Source organism: Cydia fagiglandana, chromosome 24 (assembly GCF_963556715.1).
Source record: "Cydia fagiglandana chromosome 24, ilCydFagi1.1, whole genome shotgun sequence".
NCBI classification, from domain to species: Eukaryota; Metazoa; Arthropoda; class Insecta; order Lepidoptera; family Tortricidae; genus Cydia; species Cydia fagiglandana.
Window position 1 is genome coordinate 1,239,304 of NC_085955.1, and position 18,253 is coordinate 1,257,556.

General features: G+C 38.7%; 2 protein-coding genes across 8 annotated transcripts in view; both read right to left on the reverse strand.

Annotated features, from left to right (window-relative positions):
* Positions 1-686: 686 nt before the first annotated feature.
* On the reverse strand, positions 687-6,268 carry LOC134676260 (zinc finger protein 33B-like). Its single transcript, XM_063534616.1, has 6 exons — positions 6,085-6,268; positions 5,721-5,859; positions 4,153-4,266; positions 3,517-3,639; positions 2,353-2,476; positions 687-1,567 (listed from the first exon to the last, which is right to left on the reverse strand). Exons 1-6 carry the CDS (start codon positions 6,244-6,246, stop codon positions 700-702), a joined length of 1,530 nt encoding a protein of 509 aa, XP_063390686.1. The 5' UTR covers positions 6,247-6,268; the 3' UTR covers positions 687-699.
* Positions 6,269-6,934: 666 nt separating this feature from the next.
* The window catches only part of LOC134676243 (gastrula zinc finger protein XlCGF57.1-like), a 47,009-nt gene continuing 35,690 nt past the window's right edge, over positions 6,935-18,253 (reverse strand). Inside the window, exon 5 of one of the 7 annotated variants that reach the window (XM_063534585.1) lies at positions 6,935-8,513. In XM_063534585.1, coding sequence (XP_063390655.1) covers positions 7,423-8,513 — 1,091 coding nt within the window. In that variant the 3' untranslated portion in view covers positions 6,935-7,422. Of the gene's footprint in view, positions 8,514-9,047; positions 10,285-10,456; positions 11,754-12,396; positions 13,586-13,935; positions 15,344-15,418; positions 16,758-17,011; positions 18,233-18,253 lie in introns of those variants that run through there. The other 6 variants (XM_063534583.1, XM_063534582.1, XM_063534578.1 and 3 more) reach the window with 6 other exon arrangements.

Consider the following 18,253-nt stretch of genomic DNA (forward strand, 5'->3'; position numbering starts at 1 on the left):
GTCTAGCTCCTGTCTAGCCATTTCCGTTAGTAGAAAAAAGCTACTAATTTAAAAATGTAGGCGCGAAGGGTCCCATAGAAAACTTAAATTTTGCGCCTTTTTCTACTGACAAAGTTGTTTGACAGACTATATTTAAGCTGTACAGGGACCGTGCGCGATGGAGGGTCTGCCATCTTGTGGCCTGAAACGGAAACAAACATGTACATTGCCAAAAAGCAAGTGCTAACATCTACCTTTCTCGTACGTTTTCTTGTGCATAGTAGGTTCTGCCATCTTGTGGACTACATCGGAAGCATAAACTAAACAATTCACATTTACACCAAAAATCTAACGGCTCCAGTGCTGCCCCCTGTAGTTCACGCACGCTCGCCGTCAAAAGTAAAGTTTATCGGTTCAAAGATGGGCAGTTTCTTCTATAGTTCGTTTTTTTAGCATTAGAAAGAACTTCATAGAAGGTAAGCGATCTTGACATGTCTTTTAATCGAACAACGCTTTTTAAAAATCAATAACTATTAGTCTATTACTTATGAAAGCAGAAGAATATAAATGATCGTATTAGATTCATAATTGTTACATATTTGCCGTAACTTATTTTTAAAATGTGTTTTTCAATTAAAAGACACATCAAGATTGTTTACCTTATTTCTAATGCAAAAAATACGTTCTAAATAAATAAAAACGCAACATAACTTCAGCAATTTAATGCAAACCAACATGAGTTCTTTTCATATGCCTCCTCAAAGAATCCTTAGTCGCAAACGGGTTACTACATAAAGTACATGAAAACCGCTTCTCCCCTGTATGCGTCACTCTATGCCGCGTCACATCCGATTTCGTATAAAACAGGTTATGACACACATCACACTCATGATTCTTCTCCTTCATATGAACGTTTTTCATATGATTATTACACAAACTTCGCGTCACAAAAGATTTCTCACACACCAAACACTTATGCTCGGGTTTTCTTAAACCATGTTTCTCCACCATATGTAGCACTTTGAAATTTTCTTGGAAAAATCTCTCTTCACAATATGGACACGGGAAACGCAATTTCCGTTCATACTTAATATTATGGACTGACATCTCGTGATGTTTTTTATCTATTTTATTAGAAAATATTTCGTTACAATGCTTGCAACGGAACGGTCTGTGAGACCTTGTTTTATGCAAATTTAGGAAGACTAGATTAGAAAACGCCGCCCCACATATATGACAAACTTGCTTTTGAAAATGCTTATTCATATGCATATTCAATAGCCTAAACACTGAAAAATTCTCTGAGCATATCTGACATTTTAAATTATCTTCAATTTTGAACGGTACAAGTAAATCTTCGCCGTCTATTTTGATGTCATGTTCCACTAAGTGTAGTTTTAATTTTGGCAAGTTTTCAACAGGTTTTTGGCATATTTTGCAGCTTAAATCTGTGACTTCGACCTTGACCAGTCGATTCTGCTGTAGGATGATCTTCTTCTTGATGTGTTCTAGAGTGTGTGAGGTTTGTGTGTGCTGTTTGAGGCCGGCCATGTCGGGAAAAGGCTCTTTGCAGCAGAAGCAGCGGTACCTGTAAACAATACGCGGCGGTGTAGTGTAGTAGCGCCTTAATATCAATAGGTACTATAGAGTAATATAAGCAAAGAAAGAGTGGTCACTCCATACATCAGTTTTCTTACAAAACGCGCGTTATTTCGTCGTCGACATCTAAAGTCCTGTAGCGGAATTTATCAGTACTGCTAGTTGACAATAGATGTCTCGGCGAACGAAAACTCTAATGCTCAACAATTTTCAGCTAATATTATAATCGGATTAACTGGAAGTCTATTTTAACCGCTTCTGCTTATAATATTAGTTGTAAATTGTGTTAGTTGTACATTTTTCGCGAGTAGCTACACTTGTGACATCTGGTGTCAAGTAGGGGTACTGATAGTTCCACTACTTGACGTTAGATGTCTACTACGAAATAACGCGCATTTTAGCAATAAAACTGATGTATGGCGTTACCACTCTTTCTTTACTTATACTCTATGCTATAGGTACCTAATTAAATAAGAATAATAATTATTTATTGTGCCATTGTGTGTAAAATTCATCGTGCCTTTAGTCTCTCACTACGCTCAATATTCTGAATTAAAGTTAACACTGCACGCATTTTTTTTAAGTGAAAACTTCTTTAGCGGCGCTGTGCACTTTTTGTGATGGGAAAAATATGTTAAACTCGCGACAGCGTAAGACGCTTCGTAAGACGGACACGTGACCTGATCGAAAAACTGTTACAATGCCATTGAGTTTTCACTTCTGCCGGCACTCCCGGAGTGCAACCCGTTGTTTTTTTAAAGAAGCACACTTTACCAGCTCTTGTTCCACTGAAACACGGACACGGTCGAGTTGGCCAGTAGCTTGAGCGAGTTCTCTCTCAGCAGCGGCCCGGTACCGCGCCGGTCCGCTAGCGCCCTCCACTTTTCTTGATCCGAGTCTGAAAAACAGTTTCAATTAATTTCATTATTGATATAAATTTTCAAAGTATAATCTAAGTATTTATTATGCAGACCAATAAAAAAATAAAAAACCGGCCAAGAGCGAGTCGGACTAGCGCACGAAGGGTTCCGTACCATTACGCTAAAAACGGCGAAAGTCACATAAACGTTTATGAATAAGGGGGTTAAAATAAATATTAATTATATTCTGTTTTTAGTATTTGTTGTTATAGCGGCAACAGAAATACATCATCTATGAAAATTTCAACTGCCTAGCTATCACAGTTCATGAGATACAGCCTTGTGACAGACAGACAAACAGACGGAGACGGAGTGGAGTCTTAGTAATAGCAAAGACATAATTATGTTACTTCGTATAAGATGAATAAAGTCTAAGAAAAAAACGTGCCTCGGAAATCAAGAAAAAGTCGGAAACGTGCCTCGGAAATCAAGAAGATGCCGCACACACCTTTAGCCTATACTCGGCTAGATGGCGTGACGACACCGTTTCATATTTAACAATTTTAACACATATATATCAGTAAATGAACATGGATCAAAATGAAATAAAAATAATAAAATCATTTATTACATATAATTTTTTTGATAATTTTATACGTTTTCATTTTGAGTTTTAGTCGTGTGGCGATAGATGGCAGTAAATTTCCTGTAACTACAAAATTTACAATGACAGGACCCCTCTATACTATCTATTCTTTTTGGTAATAGGATCCCGTTTTTACCCATAGGATACGGAACCCTAAAAACTGACTATTTCCATATAATAATAAAATATTGTTTAAGGTATTCACCATAGTCTAATAAAACATGGTCTTCTCTTCCGAAAGTGACACAAGCCTACGTCACAATAACATTGACACTTTATATATAGCGCTATCGCATATTATCATATAGCGCTGTCGCATGATGACGTCGGCTTGTGTCAGTCACGTGACCACGAAAAGACGGGAAGAGAGTACCAGGCGGAGTAAATTATTATACCATGGTATTCATCATTTGTTAATGCCTAGTTGCCTACCTGCACTCTCGTGTTTAGTTCTGCTTGTCTTCGTCTTGGTTTTCCGTTTGAGTCTCGCGCGTTTCCCGGCGCCTTCTAAACTCGTGTCTTTCGTGAGCTCCAGTTTCATGTTGGCGAGGATCTCTAAGACACAGAAGATAGACACTTATTTAAACTTTCACGATTATTAAACATTATCAAACTGCACAACGGGACTCAATCGCGTATTTAAGTTTTAAGATTTACCTCCGACGTCTTCTCCGAGACCACGGGGACAACGCCGTCCTCGAAACGTCGCAGGTAAATCTTAAAACTTAAATACGCGATTAAGTCCCGTTGTGCAGTTCGATAAACAAGATATAGTAAAGCAGCGGTCGGAAAACCGCGGCTCGCGAGATGCGGCTCTTCAAGTGTTAAACTCAAAAACTACTGAACGGATTTTCATGCGGTTTTCACATATCAATAGAGTGATTCTTGAGGAAGGTTTAGGTGTATAATTTGTTAAGGTTTTGTGTAACCCGTGCGAAGCCGCCGGGTCGCTAGTTCTACAAAAGATATCAGTCCCAAAAACCTTTCTACACAGGCAAGATAACAATTAATCTTCTGAGGTCTAGAGATTCTTTGAGAATAGCTAATTTTCTTTAGCATTGGACTCACCATCGTCATCGAAACTCGCACCATCTGGACATCCATCGCTGACACCCTCTGCATCTAGCGGTAATGGTTCCGCCTTCACCTCTGACAACTTTAGGGTTGGCTCCATGATGACATCTGTAAATTATTTATTTATTATTTGATTATTTATTTATTTATTTATTTATTATTATTTGTGAAGCAGGCAGGCAGTTGAAATAACTGATAATGCCTGTATCTAGAGCCATCGGCCGAGTTTTCAGTGTCGAGTAGCGTTTGCATTGTGCTTGTCTAGTTTATTCTTAAACTCATTGACACTTTGGGCCGATACTACATCCTCTGGGAGTTTGTTCCAAGCTTTGACCACTCTATTTAATTACACAAACGGGTCTACCGCGATATAATTTCATTGTTTTTACCATTGGTAGACCCGTTTGTGTAATTAAATATGTGTACAAAACGCGAGAGTTTGACCACTCTGTTGCTAAAGAAGTGTCTATGAGGATTATTGTAGGACCTGAGGGACATCAGCTTATACTGATGACCTCTCAGACCTGTAAATGTATTCAATATTTACATATGAGTCCCTTAACTTCAAACTCGGCTAAATCCATTCTGTCAGATTATGCGATTGCGATTCAGAGAAGGTAATAGGGTAGATATTTGCTGAGGGTCGAAAGGATTTACCCGAGTTTGAAGTTAATTACACATATTAGGGCCGGGATCCTATCTCATCACATAATAATTGATTGTCATAATGTAATGTTACGCATAAATCTCATTTCGCATATTTTTTCTCTAGCTGAAACAGAAAGTATTTTCGAAAATATTTTGCATAGGTTGTGTAGAATAGGGTAGGTTAGGTTAGGTTTGTGTTATAATTTTTCAGAAATATTAATATTTCCAGCACAATAACAATCATGCGAAATGAGTTTTATGCATAACATTACATTAGGACAATTGATTATTATGCGACCCAATATGGACCCATTAGGGCCACAACTTTGTTTCCAATATGCAACTGCACATAGTCTTACACAATACACATTCAACCACCTATTTACAGTATTGAATTGCGGCCTTCCACAATAGTTACGACCATAACAGGCTTAAAATCATGGATCACGCAAAATCCATGAGCAGATCTAAGAAAACAAACTACATTCACAGTTTTTTTAATGTCACCACAAAATAACTACAAAATTGTAGTCTAAATATGGCTTCAGTCTTGTTTGGACATATTTCTCCAGTTTTGGGTCATTGATGTGTTGTGTGCGGGACAGTCCCATTGCCAACACAATCTTGAGAATGATAGCGAAAAAACCAGACTGTCCCATAATGCTCCACTGTGAGGGACTACATTCCCCTACAAGTGTGATACAGTGGTAGCAAAAATTGAGAGTTTGGCTAGCACTGTATATCTTGTGTCAATTTTAATGTGTATATGTTGTGTGTATGTGTAATTCTTGTAAGTTTATCGTTTATTGTTGTGTATTGCTATGTGTGTACCTAAATCACATGAAATAAATAATTTTGAATTTTTTTTTAAATCATAGCTTACGAGTGTAATTTTTGTTATTTTATTTACATACCTTCATCATGTTCGAATGTGTAATACTGACTGAGCGTGGCCTCACTCTGAAGTACAGTTTGCTTGAAGGCGCGCGCGTCCCGAAGCCGAATAATGCAATTTTCACATATAAGTGTACTAGCACCATTCTGGTCAGAAATCTGTTCAATATAAGAAATAATTGGTAATTACTTGGTCTTTGCAGTTACCTGATAGAAGATTGAGCAATTATTTATTAGTTAAAGTAAATAAAAGGTGCATAACATCGAATTATACACTATTTATGAAGTTATATTTTGAGTGCCCGTAACACATTCGATTTTTACATTACAAGTAAAAAAACTGCTTTAAACCGTACAGTAAATAGATTAGGATATGTACTTAACCTGTATATCGAAAGTTTCTCTCAGCATTTCTTCGTAAACTTCTTTTTCACCAGAGAAATAGTAAGCCGATGATATATTCTTGTAACAGCCTTCGGTGAGGCAGCACCTGCAGATATTCGGCGAAGGCTTCCAATCCATGTTTCTTTCTTTATTCGAGGTCATTATAAAACGGTTTTGTTAGATCTTCATTCATAAAAATCATAAAATATGTGTTTTAGTTAGATAAACAATTACGATTGTTGTAACTATGGCTCGGTCAGAGACTATGATATTTTGACGTTTTTGTTTTGTTTCTATTTTGTCTATGTCAGATCACAACAGACGGGCGTTTTTTGGGAACATGCAGGGCAAAGAAAAGCTCAACCTAACGGGATGATCAAATCGTGATCGTCGAGGGATCTAAATAAAATTATGCCTAATAAACGCGCATACTAGCGTCGATAGTTAGCATTTTTGCGTACGCACCTCTTGATTTGATCGGGCAATCGAATCAAGTGGAATCGGCGAGCCAATTTGCGTCCACACCACGACAATTATTGATAAATTAATCAGATTAGGCGAAAAATTGTTCCGCCTAGTCTGGCCTTAATGCAGGGACCTTATCGCCAACCGGATTTCTAATCGTTTAAAGGGGCACTTGCACCATTCACTAACTTAACGGTTTAACCACTTAATCCTGGGTTATCGGGCCTAAGGGGTTTGTAAATTAACACATTCATTACCACTAAGTGCTACGGGTTACGCTCGTAGCGCGTAGCCACGGGTTCGCCGTATGTAGCGCGTAGTCGCTACGAACAGTGTACCCGACAGTCGGGTTCTTGGTGTTGAATGTGTTAAAAGAGAAAATACATTTAAATGAAGCATTAATTATATTGATAAATAAATTCGACTATTTTTTTTTACAAATAAATTATATTGAAGCCTAAAGGTTTAATTACAATTTCCCTTCCACGAATCTCGGTGACTATGACAGTATGGCACTAAAGCTGCGTTTCCACCAGAGATGTGCGTGGATGCGTAGCGAGGAATGTGTTTGTTAAGAACCAATAGAAACATTACACGCCAAACGACGAAGACAAAATGTGCCTACTTTCCTCCCCACTGGGTAAAAACGCTACAGCAGTTGTTAAGTAGGTATAGCATATGAAAACTAAATCACAACCTTAAATATTACAGTATGATGGTCTATTTTAAATCGGCAAATATATCTACATACCTAACACATACCTATCAAAATCGCTGCCAACTTACTTTGAAGTAGGCACGTTTTATGGTATGGTATTAATTAACCATATGCCACTTGGCAATTCATTCGTCTTCTCGTCCATGAAGTTAGGTTCACGTGATCGTCTCCCCGTAGCTAGCGTGCCACTGTTTCGAGTGTTTCACATAATCGTTCTTATTGTGAAAGCCAGCACCACATTCAGAACACACTAACTTATACGCGGCGCTGTGGCTACGCATATGCTTGCGAAGCGTCATCTTATGCATGTACGCGTTCTTGCAGATCGGACATATAAAGTTCCTCTCACCGGTATGTCCGCGCATATGCTGCTTTAACTTCGACTCTATGCTGAAGCATTTAGAACACACTTCGCATTTGAACTTTTCTGTATGAAATCTGGTTGTATGCTGCGTTATAGCTCGGCGGGTCGTGAATGTTGCCTTGCAGAGATGGCAGGGGAATGTTTTAGTGATGCCGTGGACGTCTTTCAAATGTATCATCTTACTGTAATGTTCTTTGAAAGTTTGGTCGCATTGCGGACATTTCTTCGGCTTAACTCTAGCTTTGCCTTTATGTATGATTTCTGTATGGTATTTCAATTGACTTTTCTTTGAGAATACAGAGTCGCAGTGCTTACAATTGAACTTTATATTGAAGTGAGTTTCTTTATGTTTCATCAAGAAATGCTGGTTTAAAAAGCCGGCACCGCAGCTCTCGCAAACCACTTTCCCTACATGGCAATTCATATGAGAATTCAATAGCGGGAACGAATGAAATTCGCTATCGCAAATGTGGCATACAAACGCGCCATTCTTTAATTCCATATTGTATTCCGTCATACCGTTTGTCGCGGGGAAGAATTCTTTTTTATGTTCTGCCTTTAAGTGCTCTCTTATAGCATCTAGATTCTTGTATTTTTGGTTGCAGAGCCGGCATTTTAAATTAGAAATGTCTACTTGAAGGGTCCTCTTTCCCTTATGGACATATTTTTCTAGAATAACCTTAAAAGTCTCCGTAATTTCATGCGCTGACGTGTGATCCAGCAGAGCGGACATTTCTGAATGGTACTCCATGCAATAGAAGCATTTAAAGCTGGATCCCATGAATATGAAAGGTCGGACGGTAGTGTACATTATGAAGGAAGCCGCGTTTTTTCGCTCCGGCACTGTCATTTGCCAGATACTCGTTTCTAAGCCTGACTCGCCTGTGGAAGAAAATGTTAGTTTAATTCATAGCTGAAACGATTCTAGGTTACAATTATAACATAATTACTTGCTCTGAAATTGTTCTCACGGACAAAAAGAGCAGTTTTACATAATGAAACCATAATCATACAATATAACATGCATCTTATAGAAAAACTTATGGAAGAACAAGCATAAAAGTCAGATTAAGTTGATAATACTGATACCTTTTCGTAGATGTTAGGTCTCACGCCGAAATAGTAGTACTACTACTCCTACTTCATTAAAAAAGCTAAAGCATGGGTACAATTTTTATATTGCTTTATAAATGTATTATCCATTAATATAGATATGCTATTTAGTCTCATTTCCTGCTAGCTTTTATGTAACGTATTTTACTTTACATAAAGTTAAATAAATGACATACAATCTTTAATTGGTAGGGGTGGGTAACTCATAAATATGTTGCTATTTCAGTGAAACAATATTTCTTGTTAAGTAAGCTAAGTCAATCATATCAGGGATATCCCTACCCTATGGCTCCAAGCGATCTCCTCTACGCACTGTCATACCCATATCCTGTCCCTAAAACGGTTGCCATCGATTTTAACCGAACCGTGTCGTAGGGCCTTTCCTGTTTAGTCTTTTGCTATATACAGTATGCTGGTATTTCTAACACTTATTACAACTTGGACGTTCATCGAACTATAAGATCACTAGAAGGCGGGTGCCACTGCTTGGTGTGTTTAACGAAGTCATTCTTGTTATGGAAGCCTGCTCCACATTCGGCACACACAAACTTGTATGCAGCACTATGACTCCGCATATGTTTCCGTAGCGTCATCTTGTGCATGTAAGCGTTCTTGCAGATCGGACAGATAAAGTTCCTCTCACCGGTATGTCCGCGCATATGCTGCTTTAACTTCGACTCTATGCTGAAGCATTTAGAGCAAATCTCGCATTTATATTTCTCTGTGTGATACCGGGTTGTATGCTGAGTGATCGCCCATCGCGATGTGAACTTAGCTTTGCATATATGGCATTCAAAAGTCTGCGACACGCCGTGGACGTCTTTAAGGTGGATTACTTTACTGTAATGTTCCTTGAATGTTTCATCGCATTGCGGACATTTTTTCGGTTTGACTCTCTCTTGCCCCTTATGAATGATTTTAGTATGATATTTAAGTTGACTCTTCTTTCCGAATACAGCAGTACACTCCTTACAATTAAATTTGTTATCTAGATGAGTTTCCTTGTGTTTTAAAAGGAAGTATTTGTTCAAGAAGCCGGCTCCGCAAGTCTCGCAGACAACTTTACCAACGTGACAATTCATGTGAGAGTTAAGGAGTGAGAATGTGTGGAAATCGTTGTCACAGATATGACATACGAAGGCACCGTTCTTTAATTCCATGTTATATTCAGTCATGCCATTGCTGGCGGGATAGAAATGCTTTTCGTGTTGATTCTGTAAATGCTCTTTCACTGTTTGAAGATCTAAGTATTTTAAACTACATAAGCGGCAATGCAAGTCTGATATATCAACTTGCAACACCCTCTTTTCCTTGTGAACGTATTTCTCTAAGAGCTCCGATTCTTCCGGAATTTTGTGGTTGCTGGTATGGTCAAGTAAAGCTGGAACTTTCGAGAAGTATTCAGCACAGTAGAAGCACTTGAAACACGTCCCCATGAATATGAAAGGCCTGACTGTGGTGTATTGTATGAAAGTGGCCGCGTTTTTCCGTTCCGGGAGCGTCATTTGCCACACGCTTGTTTTAATGCTTGGTCTATCGTCTGTGAAAGAAAAATATCACGTTTAATGATATTAACAAACTTGAAACTAATTATAGTTTAACTTAATGTAATATAGTTACCTAGCTCATAGCCAGTGTTCATACTGGCCTCCATCTTATCTAAAATGTCGTAGGATATAGAAGCAGCGACGGAAAAGAAGAAAAGAAACTGATATCATTTATAAACTTAATCTTTATTTCTTAAGAGATCATAGGCAATACAGGCATGTTACTTACACTAATTTTGAGCTTGAGTAACGTTACAATTCGTATTTCATATTCATCGAAATATTTTCGAGTGAGAGGTAGTTACTGACTAGTTCTTGTACAAAAATACAATATTTTTTTCTATAAATGTTTAGTTCACGGTAAAATTAAAGAAGCACCGCGGATGCCACTCCTTAACGTGCTTGTTGAAATCGTTCCGGTTCGGAAACCCGGCCCCACATTCCGCGCACATAAACTTATTATAATCCTCCCCCTGTAAATGCGTCCTCATATGTTGCTTCAAGCTTTTCTGATGTCTGTACGCTTTCTGACACAAGTTACATACGAAATTCCGCTCTCCCGTATGAGACACCATATGTTTTTTCAACGTCGTGCGACAGCTAAAGCTTTTCTTGCATATTTCGCATTGAGTTTTCTGCGTATGAAACTTGTTCGTATGCATCGTTAAAGCTCGGCGACTAGGAAAGGTGGACTTACAAGTCTCGCATTCAAAAGTGAAAGTTATTCCATGGGCTTCTTTCAAATGTCTCAGTTTTCGGAAATGCTCGAAGAATCTTTCAGGGCAGTGTGGACAACGCAGCATTCGCATTCTAGTTGAACCTTCATGAGCCTTTTCTATGTGATACCTCAAGTTGGAGCTGGTGGTGTAAACCTTTTTGCACTTCTCGCATGGATAGCCTCCAGGTAAATGTATCTCTTTGTGTTGCATCAGGCGCTGATGAGTCATAAATCCGACCCCACATGTTTCGCAGATCGCGTTACTAAAGTGCACGTTCATATGTCGGTTTAGAAGTATAAACGTTTGGAAAATTTTGTTGCATATGTGACAAGAAAACTGTCCGTTGGTAACAGTCAAGTTATAAGCAACTAGGCCGTTTCCCGATTTGGTAAACTCTTTATTGTGTTTGTCTGTTAAATGCGCTCTGATTTTGTCTAAATCGCCGAAGTTTTCGTTACATATTCTGCATTTTAGTGCGGATATATCCACTTTTACTGTCCGTTTTCCCTTTGGGAGAAGCTCTTTCAGAATTTTGTCTGGTTTAGGTATTTCGTGGGTATCTGTGTGTTGGAGTAATGCGTTAATTTCCGAGTAGTGTTCGTGGCAGAAGAAGCATTTGAAATAGTAGCGACAGTAGACGAAGGGTCGGACGGTGGTGTGTTCTAGGAAGACGGCCGCGTTCTGCCGCTCGGACACCGTCATCTCCCATATACTGGTGATGGCTCCTTGTCGAGGGTCCAGGCCTGAGGGAACAAAGGTTATTTTGAATGTTTCCTCCAATCCTCTTAGTGCTCAAAATCATCACAACATGCAATGCACAAACAAAATCCAGTGCGGATACTTCTGTTACGTAAGTTGTAGATGAACCGTTTCCTGCTTTTAGCAATTTATTAAATATATTTTTATGCATTGTTTATTAATCTGCAGGGATAAAGGGACTATAGAAATTAAGTTGATATTAGGAAAGTTCAACTTTATTTGTGCTACATTCAATATGAACATAAGGTTTGGTTATTGGTTTTCTGTAAAAATCAATTTCTAGGTCACTAAAGATAATAATTAAAGCTTCTTCGTTACTTAACAATCCTTAAAATGCATGTACTTAATGTAATTGAGACATTTATCTATTACAAATAAATTAGTTGATATTCGAATTTAGGGTTCTAATAATACTTATCTTAAAATAAAAGATAATGTTTACCTAACTCTACAAATCAAATGTTTTACGATAGTTCGTATAGTTAAAAATATGGCACTAAATATGTATCAAAACCAAGATAAATTTAAAAATTCTATGATCAGAGGTAAATTTCTGGTTCACAAATAATCACAATCTTAAGCGTAACTTATGTCAAAGCATAAATCTTTAGTCTTAGTGGTTGAAACTTGTTAAACTAATTTATATTTGCCTTAATTCTTGATCTTCTTTTTAATTCCCTTCAATTCATAAGTTCGGTTCCAAAATTTTTGACAATAGTCTTAAACTGCCACTGAGGATGCCACTGCTTCATATGTTTGTTGTAATCGTTCCTATTGTGGAAGCCGCTGCCGCATTCGGAGCACGTAAACTTCCACACAGGCCCGTGGACCCTCATGTGCTGTCTCAGAGTCCTCTCGTGCATGTAAGCTTTCTGACATATCGAGCAGAAGAAATTCCTTTCGCCTGTATGACCTCTCATATGCATCTTCAGCAACGACGTCGTTCCAAAGCATTTCCCACAGATCTTGCACTGGATTTTTTGCGTGTGTAACTTAGTTGTATGTTCTGTCAAAGCTCTCCTTGTAGGAAAAACTGCTTTACATATCTGGCATTCAAAAGAAAAGGTAATTCCGTGCGCTTCTTTCAGATGTGTCATTTTACGATAATGCTCGGCGAACCTTTCCAAGCAATGAGGACATTTTAAAGGCTTTATCTTCTTTGCATTGGTGACCTCATGTTTTTTAAATAAGTGGTAACGCAGTTTTAACTTAGTGGTGAACACTTCTTGGCATTTGTCGCATTTGTGCACACCGTTTTGATGGACTATCCTATGGTTTATGAGGCGTTGGTGAGACATGAAGCCGAGGCCGCAAGTTTCGCAAACGACGCTGAAATGAACGTTCATGTGCCTGTTGAGGAGGAAGAAAGAGTTGAAGGTTTTAGAGCACTTGTGACAGGATAAGAGACCGTTGTTTGTACTTAGATCATACGCCATGAGACCGTTCCCTGCTGTATTGAATTCCTTTTTATGAGCCGCGATCAAATGTTTTCTTATATCGTCTAAGTCCGAGTACTTCTGCTCACAAAGCTTGCATTTTAGACCCGAAATATCAACTTTTATAACCCGTTTCCCTTTCCGTAAATACTGTTTGAGCAAGCAGCACCTTTCTGGCGTGACGTGGAATGCTGTGTGTTGTAATACTGAGTGGATCTCTGGGAAGACTTCGTTACAGTAGAAGCATTTGAAATTAGCCTGCTGGTAAAAGAAGGGCTTGATAGTGGTGAACTCTAGGAAAGTGGCGGCGTTTTGCCGTTCTGATATGGTCATTTGCCAGATACTCGTCCTGGGCCCGGGTCGTTGTCTTGCCGGTAATCCTGGGGAAGAAAATTTGTCTTTTAAACCTGTCGGTCGGAAAGAAAAGCTTAGATTTGCGTGCAAAATTAAACCAACCTTTTTTCTGCATCCTTAAAAATGAAAACTAGAATTTTATTACACGAGTTTTACGAATGCCTACGCTAAAATAATACTCACTACTAAAACGTGGTTCACCTTAATAACAAATTAGGAACAGTTTCGGATTTAAATATTTCCATTTACTCATTGGAATAACCGTAATCTGCCGTGTTTCACGTGTCACAGCTTTGAGTAGAAAATAAGTCAGCCCAGTTCCTACTATCTATGAATGAAACTTTGTGCTAATATAAGCGATCATGGTGTTTACTTAAGTTTTTTACATTGTTTAAATTTACTTTAAGTTACGCCATGAAAGCTATTAATGTGCGCTACAAGCGCTTCACTGTTACAGCAGTTCATCCCACACACAGTACACGAAACTCCAGGTTCATGGGCCCTTGAATGTTCCCGCAAATTCTTCATCCTCGCATACGCTTTACCGCAAATATTGCATTTGAAGTTTTTCTCCCCTGAATGTATCACCATGTGCCTGGACAGGCAGTATTTTGAAAAGAATCTAGCGTGACACACGCTACATTCGTGATTGCGCTCCTGTAGGTGAACAGATCTTATATGGAGTAACAGATGGTATTTCAAGTCGTATTCCCTCCCGCATGTCTCGCATCTGAACAGGCCTGTGCTCTGATTGTGCACTATGCGCAAATGTTTTGTCCTTTGATAGTCCGAGTTAAATCTTTCGGGGCATATCGGGCATCTTCTCGGATGTTGTTTTTTGTGTACCCCTCGCATGTGTAAAGTTCTCTTAGCGGCGTTACTGAATACTTTGTCACATTTATTACAAGGAAAGTTGCCTTGTTCGTGAATTTGTAAATGGCGTTTGAGAAGGTTTATCGAGATAAACACAGAGCCGCAGATGTCACAGCTGTAGTTGTTAAAGTGCTTGCTCATATGGATTACAAGCAGTCTCAATTTAACATAATTTTCACCACATATTTGACAGTCAAAAGTTTTCCCTCCCAACTTGAATGGTATAATATTATCATTCATTTCAGCGTCAACTTGTTTTCCATGATGTTTCAAATGTATTTTTAAAGCGTGTAAGTCTGGTAGAATGTCTGGACACAATCTACATTCTAAGCAACTAACATCTACTTTAATGTTTTTGTCACGAACTCTATTAATCAATTCTGATTTCAGGTCTTCCACACAATGTTCGTCAATAGTGTGATGTTTCAATAAGTTAGCATCTAAAAAAGTTCTAGCACAAATAAAACACTTGTACTTGTTACTGGCATGTATAAAGGGGTAAACGTATGAGTTTTCGAATATGGTTAAAGCGTTTTTCTTCCAGGCTTCGCCTTTTAAGGGTGCTATAGGTTTTTTGTGCGGTGGCCTATAAAGATAGGGGCGTTGAAAAGTCTTTACGTTAAATGTGATCAAAGTTTCTTGGCCTTCTGTGTCATCGCTCCACTGTATACCGTCAAGAGAAATCGGATCTTTTAATATTGTTAAGTTGCCTATGTCACCTCTGCATGATTTACTTATTTTAATTTTATTTATATATTGTTTTTGTTTCTTAATCTTATATTTGTTTGTGTTATCTTCATATACACATTCCAAATCTTGTATATCGATGGGTGTCTTGAGTAGAGTAAGCTTTATGTCATTGCCGTCGTCATCTTTCAGTACGATAGACGACTGGCTCTCTTGGATGGTCCCTAGAAGAAAAACAAAACATTTCTGTGTATTAAACTATTTATTAAAAAATAAAATTACCCTAAATTTCATATAACGTAAAATATTTGTGCGTGTGAATTTATAAATATAATACAGATCAGCAAACGTCAAAAATAAATACATATCTAGCTTTTTAGTTTTACACTTGTAGTACACCTTCATGTAGTCTAAGATGGTCTTTCAAGTTTTTTCTTCTTAAAAACGCCATACCGCAGACTTCGCACTTATAGTTTTTCTCTCCTGTGTGTATCACCATGTGGCGCTTCAGCGTCTCCTTATTACAGAACCTTTGATGGCAGACGTCGCATTGCTGGTTTCTCTCCTGGAGGTGCACAGAGCGGGTGTGGCATATTAAATGGTATTTGAGATTAAAAGCTCGCCCGCAAGTCTCACATTTGTGGACCCGAGTCGACTGATTATGCACATCCTGAAGATGGATAGTGCGTCTATAATTAGAATTAAATCTTTCCGGGCATATGGGACATCGTCGTGGATATTGTTTTAAATGCACACCTCGAATATGAAGCGAACGCTTATGAGGTGTAGTGAACACTTTGTTACAGCGGTCACAAGGAAAGTTGCCGTTTTCATGCACTTCTAAATGCTTCTTTAGTAGACGTAGGGTCATGAAGCCAGAACCACAGATTTCACAGCTGTAGTTGTTAAAGTGCACGCTCATGTGTATGACCAGTATTCGGACTTTGATGAACTCCTCGTCGCACATCACACATTTGTAGGAACCCTCTCGTCCGTCTAGTTTGAAGGGTATCATATTATCTTTCAAGTCAGGGTCTATTGGTTTTTGATGTGCTTCCTTCAAGTGATGCTTCAGTTCCGCTAAATCTTTAGGCCGCAGGGAACAGATCTTGCACGCCATATCACAAACGTCTACTTTGAGTACATTCTCTCGTCGGTTATTGACCAGTCGTTTTAAAGCACTGAATCCGTGGCACTCCTGCATGTGACGACTCAATTCAACAGTTTCCAGAAACGGTTGCGAACAAACGAAACATTTGAATTTGTTGTTCCCATAAATGAAGGGGTACACTGTCGAGTTCTCAAAGACTGTTAAAGCATTTTGTCGAATATCAGGTCGTTTTTTGTTTTTTTGTGGAACTAGTACTTCAGCGGGCGGATTCAAGCTCCCTACGACCTCAGGAGGCGTGATGTGGCAGCTATTCGATACAGGAGACGGACTACGGGATGGAGTGTAATCCCTCGAAGTGGTCGGAGGATAATGATCGGTCTGAGCGGGAGACCTGAGTTTTAGGTCAATTTTATCGAAGTCCGATATCGTGCCCAGCGGCTTACATAAGCTGCGGTCGTATGCCACTTGGAATAAGGGCACGATCCTTTTCTGCTTCTGTATTTCCGGTAATATTGGCGAGTCGGATCCTAGAAAACAGAAAATTCGTACTTGTATCACGACGTCAACACATTCATGCATATTAGCTATATTACTTATTCTGTGTTCAAGTGGAAACACAGGTGCATTGTTAAAATATAACCATTTCCCAGGTGTACTTAGCTTCTTATAGATAAATTTAAAGGACGATGGAGACTTAGGACAAAACGAAACTGTTTTGGTACCTACAATTTATTTCGTAAGAAAAGTCACATTAAAATTATAGTCAGAAAGTCTTAATGCATTTTTACGATTGGAATATCCTAATATGACCATAAATTACACGGTAACAGCCTGTCTCATGACATGAATTCATATTTAACCGGATGGTGTACTTTCACGTGATGTTTCAAACTACAGTTTTGCACAAATGACTCCCCGCACGTCGCACAAACGAATCTCCTGTCATCCTGGTGTATACGCATATGTTCCCGAAGAGTATATTTCCTCGCATACGATTTCTTGCACACTGAGCACTGATGCTTCCTCTCTCCTCCGTGACGTATCATATGCTCTTTCAGCTCAGATTTAGAATAGAACTTCCATTCGCATACTTCGCACGCATGCCTTTTGAGCTTCAAATGCACCGTCCTGACATGAACTCCAAGTTTACCACTTAGTGTGAAAACTTTAGGACACAAATTACACTTAAACTCTTTTAGTTTCAGACCGTGGACGGACGAAACGTGTTTGTTCCTTTGAAAGTAATTTCTAAATGTCTCGGGGCAATGCGGGCATCGATGTCTCTTAACTCGCATGTGAACGAGAGCGTAATGTTCGTTCTTGGCATTTGTGGATCGAAAAACTTTTTCACAAGCGTCACAAGGGAAAGAACCCGTCTCGTGGGAAAAGGAGTGCGTTCTCAAACGCTCTGGGGTGATGAAACCCGTTCCGCACTGCTCGCATATAAAATTCTGATAGTGCACGTTCATGTGCTGGTTTAAACTTTTGAATTCAGCGAATGTTTCAGAACAAATTGCGCATTTGAACTCATCTTTCCTTACTTTAAATGGGAGAATACCGTCATTCGATTTCGGATCAATATTTTTGTTATGTTTATCTAGCAGATGCTTTTTTAACTCATTGAAATCAGTTATAGCATCGTCACAAATAGTGCATCCAGTGTTTGTCACATCTACTTTGGCAAGTTCATATTTCTTCAATTTTGAGAGAGCACATCTAACTTGTGCAGTAGTTTTGTCGCAATGTTCATTTTCATTGTGTGTCCTCAGCCAGGCTGGGTCGTTAAATTGGTTATCACAGTAAAAACACAAGTATAAATTCTTCATCCATCTAAACGGACATATCTTTGTGAATTGTAGTAAAACTGTAGCATTCTTTTTCCTAGCTTTCAGGTCGTCGACATCGATATTAGTTTTTTTAAATTTGTCTTCGTTTTCTTTATATCCGCCGGTTTTCATGCCAGCTATCTGTTTCTCACTGTCGGTGGGTGAGGTCTCATCACCTAGAAATGAGAAAAACGTCC

Bases quoted from the DNA above. Each gene is read 5' to 3' on its own strand.
- LOC134676260 (XM_063534616.1), bottom strand. From the start codon at position 6,246: ATGACCTCGAATAAAGAAAGAAACATGGATTGGAAGCCTTCGCCGAAT. The intron at 3,640-4,152 runs GTGAGTCCAATG...TCTGTGTCTTAG, and splicing joins TGCGAGTTTCGATGACGATG to AGATCCTCGCCAACATGAAA. The intron at 1,568-2,352 runs GTAAAGTGTGCT...TATTGTTTACAG, and splicing joins TTTCAGTGGAACAAGAGCTG to GTACCGCTGCTTCTGCTGCA.